Source organism: Meleagris gallopavo, chromosome 3, assembly GCF_000146605.3.
Source record: "Meleagris gallopavo isolate NT-WF06-2002-E0010 breed Aviagen turkey brand Nicholas breeding stock chromosome 3, Turkey_5.1, whole genome shotgun sequence".
NCBI lineage: Eukaryota > Metazoa > Chordata > Aves > Galliformes > Phasianidae > Meleagris > Meleagris gallopavo.
Window position 1 is genome coordinate 31721307 of NC_015013.2, and position 7323 is coordinate 31728629.

Here is a 7323-nt window from a genome sequence, read left to right on the forward strand (position 1 = left end):
GTGTGTGTGTGTGTGTGTGTGTGTGTTTATTTTGTTGTTTTTGCGTATTGTTTTGTTTTTTTAACAGAAACAGGCTCAGTGCAGTCAGTATTTCACCAGCCAATGCCATACCTATCAGAAGCATCAGTGAAAAAGCAACTCCTACTATAGTTACATCAGCTGTGGGCTCTGACTGACAGCTGCAAGCAAAGTTGGCTGCTCCCACTGAAATCTGTTATCTCAAGCAAAAGCTTATGGTTTTGGTTTTTGGTTTTTTTTTAACCTAACAGAGAAGGCAGAGCATAGCACGTATCAGAATGTGACTGAGGTTATGACTGATTCTCACACAGCACTGTTAAAATAAATTTGTGCCACTTTGTAACATTCTATAAAAATTTACTAATTACCATAGCAGAATAATCACTGCAATCATTCCAATAAATATAGCATGATGAATTCAGTGAAACCAGAAAAAAATAACCTTTCGAAACAGCTCCTTAGTTATACCTTGTTTTAAGTGCCCCATTTTTGCATGAGCAGCATTTCAATCCCTATCATAACTCAAGAAAAAAAACAATCAAAATAAGCTATAAAAGACACAGTACATCAGAATTACATGTAAATAAACATGTACACTTGTATCAAGCTCATTAACAACTTAAAGCACCATTCAGAATTCAGTACCATACATGTTACAGTACATTCCATTTATTATGACAATTTAAGGCTAAAATAGGTACGACTCCCTTATAGTCAAGCTTCCTTATATTTATAAATGCATACAAACATTAAGTAATATAAATGTGTAGGGTTTTTGTTATTGCTCTGAACCGTCTACTACAATGTTGAACTTCCCCAGATATTGTCTCAGTGTTTTTTCAATCAAGTTGAAGTCCTAAAATTGCAACATATGGCACTTGTATGGTTATAGACCTTCTTTCATTTAAGTTGTAAATAAATTCAAAAACATATCAGAAAATATTGCCCATCATTGCAAACTCTGTTACATAGTTAACTAAACAATTGTCCATAAGATACATAATTCACCACAAAGATTATTTCTGCAATTCTTCAGGAAGGATTTTCTTTTCAAAACAGTAGGCCTAACCAAGTGTCAAACAAGACAACCAGCAAGAAATAATTGACTACTACCAGTCTAAAAGACTGGGCTTTAAAAAACAAAAAAGCTGAATATGTGCTCCAAAACAAAGAGCAAACTTTTTTCTTGCTCATAGAGCAATTATGTTTCCTAATTATGAAGGGTACTGCCTCATTCTGCCAGTGCCAAATTCTTTGACTGTAGCTTGTCCATTTCTTGTCCAATATTTCCTTCAATAGTATCACACTGGGCAAGAAAAGCCTAAAAATAACAAAAAAACAAGTGTTACAGAGGATGTAATTACAGCAATGGTAGACTGCTTCTTAAGAACAGAAACTAAAGTTTCCATCATAAACATGAAGATGCCAATTCAATGACCACCTTCTAGTTCAGTTTTCATTTTTTACTTTTAATAATTCAATTTACTCAGAATCTAACAGAAACACGGGACTTGATAAAGCAACCTCACTGGTCCAACCACTGAACTATTTGAGTTAAATCAAAGTTCATAATCAGTAAGAATCACAAAGCTTCAGACGGGTTTGCCCTTTTAAAATCCTTCCTAAAACACAGAGCCACAGTTCTGTAGCCACAGTTGGGAGGGACAGTCACACTCAGTCAAAAGCTAAAATAAGTTGTCGTTAAATCAAAGATGAATCTATTTCTCAAGACTCCAAGTCAACATGAATCCCCATCTTCACTGGTACACAAGTGTCCAGCAGTAAAAAAGAAGAAGGGGGAGATTAAAAAAAAAAGAAAACTACACCTGTACCCTTTTCACCAATCCCTTCTTTTTCAGTCTGCAGTCATTGAAGTTCTCTGGCAGATTCTGCAATAAAATAAACGAGCTGATGTAGCTTAATGTTGAAGGTAACACATTAGACATACAGCAAAGACTGTATGTGTTTAAAGATCTGAATCCTCTCAACTGGCATCTTGAAAACATCATGCCTGCACAGTGAAGATAATTACACAAGGACTTAAAAATCATGAATTCAAAAATTAGGGATACAGCACGCTGACTGTAAACACTGAGCTAGCAAATCTACCACATCTTCAGGTAACATAAAGCAGTAGATTACAGAATCACAGAATGGCCAGGGTTGGAAGGGACCTCAAGGATCATGAATCTCCAACCCCCTGCCACATGCAGGGCCACCAACCTCCCCAATTTAATACTAGACCAGGCTGCCCAGGGCCTCATCCAATCTGGCCTTGAACACTTCTAGGGACAGGGCATCCACAACCTCTCTGGGCAGCCTGTTCCAGCACCTCACCACTCTCTGTAAAGAACTTCCCCCTGACATCCAACCTAAATCTTCTCTCCCTCAACTTAAAACCACTTCCCCTTGTCCTGCAGTTATCTACCCTTTGGAAGAATTGATTCCCCTCCTGTTTGTAGGCTCCCTTCAGGTATTGAAAGGCTGCAATGAGGTCACCCCGCAGCCTTCTTTTCTCCAGGCTGAACAAGCCCAGCTCCCTCAGCCTGTCTTTGTAGGAGAGGTGCTTCAGTCTCCTGATCATCTTTGTGGCTCTCCTCTGGACCCTCTCCAACAGCTCTCTGTCTTTCTTGTACATATACTGCTTCTGTCTACTCTGGCATGTGTTAACTCCTGCTGAGCATCAAATTCTATTTGTTTACAGACTATTAAAATGGATTAATTTCTTACACACACATTAACTCAATCATTTGCTAGAATCAGAACACGTCCATCAGTAACACAGGCATTGGCAGTCTGCTTAACTGCATGTCTGATATTCTCTGTAATTTATTCATGGAAGCAGATGTGAAGTGTTACGTGCTGACAGCTTTTAATTTAATTCAAACTGCATCACTTTCCACACTCCTTCCACCCAGTATGCTCATGTAACGTCAGCTCAGTGATCGTTAGGTGCTTGGTTGTTTTGTTAAACTGTTTTGTTAAATTGGGGTGTTGGTGCAAAAAGCACTCAGGTTTATGCTGTTGGCTTTTTATTCAAACAGATAGAACATCCATGCAGATTATTCTTATCAAACTTGTGTGAACATTCTTAGAAATATAATGCTCTTATTCTGTGGGCAAGAAGCACCTTTGAAAGTAAGTTATCAGGTTAACTCCAGGAATGTGTCATTCAAAATGTAAATTCTCCTACAGGAGCCTGTTCTGTCTGCAATCCTTTCTTCATATGTTCTGTCATCCTATATCCTTCGGAGTTACAGCATGAAATGGTTTCAGAAGTTGTTATCACATTTTCAACAATGGTAACAACAATCTAAAATGAGAATTCCTTTTCAGTTGTGGCACGATGCTTTCACACTGTTCATTTTACAAGCTAAACTGCTCTTTGCAAACCGTATTTTCTAGCAGTGTGTACTACAGTAAGACTTTGCTCACTGCAGCACATTAAATCTGTGCGTCTCCTCCAATAAGCAGGACATTGGGAAAAGAGTCTGTAAGATGTTTTCTTTCAGAAACCGAATGCTGCTGAGACATTTCAAAACATTTGAAAAGTTAGTTTAATGCTGTGTGTGACTACTCTTCAAACACTAGTTCATAAACAATAATGAAGGCCTTTGGAGTATTTAGCGCTTTCACAGAGGAAAACAAAGATTAAAAAATATTACAAGGTTATATGAGGTATCGTAAGAGATCTTAGAAATGACACCCTGTAACCACACCAAAAAAATCCTATTTTCTGTTTGTTTTCAACAACACAGTTCACTTTTATGATGATAAAACAATCACAAGAAACATTTAGCATAATGAACATAGCTGATGCATACTACCTTGATCCTATCCCACAGGCTATTTTCAGGATATTACAATAGCTACCACACATCACCAATGCTGATCAGTTGTAAACAAGGATTTTTGCTAACACTCTATGTAACATCATTTTTGTTGTTGTTGTTTTTCTTAGTTTCTTTCAGAACTCCAAAACATTGTATTTCAGTATTTTAGTGTATAGCTTGTTGCTTTGTTTGTTTCAATTGATTACCAGTCCTTCCATTTTTAAATTTAAGATTAAATAAATCGGTATATTGGGTAAGCACATTATGTTAACTCTGAAGCTTTCTCATCTAAGCAAATAGCAGCTTCTTTAAAACAAGCCATTAAATGGCAGCTTGTTTTATTTGTGAATGCACAAATGGTAACAACTAGGTAGCTCTGCTTTCACTGATGAGATGACAATATTTTTATGCTTCTTATGCTTTAGAAAAAATTCCCCCCAAGCTTTGATTTCAGGCTTATGATTCATACTACAACATTTAAGAATTACTATTATGAAAAGCTTATCCAATATTCATTTATCCAAATATATTCAAAGATTTAGTAATAAATTCTCATCACTCCAAGTGTAAGTGACAGAACTTCACAGAAGCCAGCAAATTGCATGTTAACAGCACAATTATATTAGTTTTGGAGTATTTCCTTCTTTCAATCCTTGAAATGTCAGTTTAGTATTAGCAGGGACGAGGAGACTGCAAAAAGCTTCCTCAGAACAGAATGGTAATTTAACTAAGGCTTACAAAAGAATTATAACTCAAATAATCCTCAAGGAGCATGAGCCACCAGAATATAATTATGAGTGTCTTGCATTTCAGAATAGGTTTTTTCACTTGTTTGAGCACTGTTTCTCTGCAGTGTTCTGGATTCCACGTCTGTCATTAATGAAAACATCATCATGATAACAAAGTAATCTCATCTCTCAGACTGCAATGTTGGTGTCAGACTTCATGTAAATTAGAGGAGGATCATAAGAAGTATGTAGTGTCATGTCTGCCATTTCAAATTTTCCTACTAATCTCAGAAAAGCTTTTATTCATGAAGAAGCTTTTCAGTTTTTTTTAAAACTGTGATCAAGTCAAGCATTTTCTGTGTTCCCCTGAGATCTGTAATAAGCAGCCTGATGTGACTTTTACTCCTTGACCAGATGCTCCAGTAAAATAAATGCTAAAATAAATGCATTTCTAGTGATGCAAAGAGAAAAATCAAGTGCTGAACAAGACCGAACTAGTGTTCCTCCTGAATAATAATAAAGCCTTCAAAGATCTGTGGCTTATGGAAAGGCCCAATCTGTTAGACGTTTACAGGATCCCTCTACCCCTCTTACTGTAGAAGCAGTAGCTATTTTAAACAAATGTTAAAATGTGTAAGTTACACCTACTGCACCCAAAAGCTTCAAGACTGAGCTACTTCAAGACTATGTTTTCACACTTTTGGCAGTGACATCATATGTTAGTCCCACTCCAATACTGTACAACCACCCAACTACTTCTGACATTTCTTAACTGAGCACATCTTTTAAATTCACAATTTGTACAGACATGGACCCTAGTAAAAAGGTGCCAAACTCAGCTCCCCTAATTAATGACTTTGCCTGCTGACAGTAAGATAACACTTCAGAACAGAAAAATAAAATGCTTGCTTTTCTCATCCTTGGCTCTCTGTAACCACACAAACTTCATTTTGTATCGAGCTCTATGTTTCTGATCAATTCAAAGGATGTATGACAGACACTTTAAAAAGCTTTCACAACAATTCTGCCAAATAAACAAACTGATACATTTACAGTGCAAGCTGCTGATTTGTTTGCTTTCCACAAAGCGTTGATGCTTCTGTGTCATTAGAAAATAGCTCAGTCTCTGCTAAAAAACCAACCACTGTTAACTGAATCACTAGCACACCAGTATCACAAGTAATACTCAAGACATTTGCCAGGACTTGCTTTTTTCTTGACTAACAAAAGAAATACTAAATACTGTGTAAACCAACTATAAGATACAGACAAACTACTTTCCAAAGATTTACACTCTTTTTTTTTTTTTATAAAATAGAGCTCAGTAGATAGGCTCAGTAGAGCCCATTTATTGCTCACACATACCTCACTACCATTCCATGCTGCTACCTCTGTACGTTGTATAGCTACAGTAAATCTAAGAAATTTTCCATATTCCAATTTTCCATAAAGTTGGTGGTCTGTTCATCTGACCTGGTCTAGTATCAGTACACTGAGTGGCCTCAAGATTCCATTCAACTACACATATCTACAAGATTCCACAGAAATTTCTCAGAAGTTTCCATGATAAACAAACAAACAAAAAAATCCCCACAGCCTTCTCTGTATATTAAACAAGCATGGAGTTTGGTAAACATAACACAGCTTCATCCACAGGTGTGGAAACCTTCACTTTACTTCTTGCTTAAAAATGTCATAGGTTCTTATTGATTCTTCACTAGAAGTTAGAAATAGCTACATGAAAAGAAAGCAGTTTAGTTTTCTCTCTGGCTGCTCTGCTTCCACAAGAAACAAAACTGAGGCACAGGGACTCCATTACATTGACAAGCTAAAAGAGTAGAACTTGAGTGAAAGATACCATGAAAGATACCCATTGAATGTCATCTCAACAGGCTGCTGCCTCAAATGAAGATTTTCTGTAGAATGGGGATGTATACATAGGAATTAAGGCCACAATTTATAAATAGATGCTACCAAGAAGTCTTATGGACACATACAGGAGCAAGAGCTGGTTATCAAAGAAAAGAATTTGCAAGCCAATTAACTATTTTTGACAGCCAAAATGAATTTGTTCATATTTTAAAATATCAAATAATTTACAAGAAAGATGCACTCTTAAAATTCTGTCTGGTTTTGATGCTTAACTGTGGTTATTTACTCACAATGGCATCAACCTGTTCCAGGATCTTCATGAACTGCTCTGCAGTTCCTTTTATCCTCTTGTCCAGCTGTTTTAGAGCTTCTGTTTGCAGATCCTTTGCTAAAAATCCCTGATAAAGAAAAAGAGGGAAGAAAATCATTCCACACCTTACAGAACACTCAGCTTGGAAAAATCTGTTGATATAACACAGAAAAAAACATCTTTCATTGTAGTTTCAAGTACAAAAGGGACTCCCATCTCAATCTGAACTCTATCAATGTGTAAAATCAACCAGTAAGATCTGCAATATTTCCTTTTAGGTTAAACAAAACTCAAAGTAACTGGCATTTTCCTTCGAACTATAAAAGAAATGTTCCATTTTTCTAGACCTACAAATAACATTTATTCAATAAGATACAATATTTACCTTCTTCCAAACACTGCTATATCTCTCTCCATTTCAGAAACCCAAAAATGACATTTGAACTTCAGTAAAAAAATTAATATCTATTTTCTCCAAGGACAGCTAAGTGGAGCAGCCTAATACTGACTACTCAAAAACTTAAGCAAGCTTTAGATTATTGGTTTTTTTGTTGTTGTTATC

General features: G+C 36.3%; 1 protein-coding gene across 1 annotated transcript in view; it reads right to left on the reverse strand.

Moving 5' to 3' along the window:
- Positions 1-591: 591 nt before the first annotated feature.
- Positions 592-7323, reverse strand: part of BAG1 (BAG cochaperone 1) — a 10581-nt gene continuing 3849 nt past the window's right edge. Inside the window, exons 5-7 of the mRNA XM_003204866.4 lie at positions 6742-6849; positions 1845-1907; positions 592-1339 (exon numbers count right to left, since the gene is read on the reverse strand). Of these exons, the coding sequence (XP_003204914.1) occupies positions 1250-1339; positions 1845-1907; positions 6742-6849 (261 nt within the window). The 3' untranslated portion in view covers positions 592-1249. The remainder of the gene's footprint in view (positions 1340-1844; positions 1908-6741; positions 6850-7323) is intronic.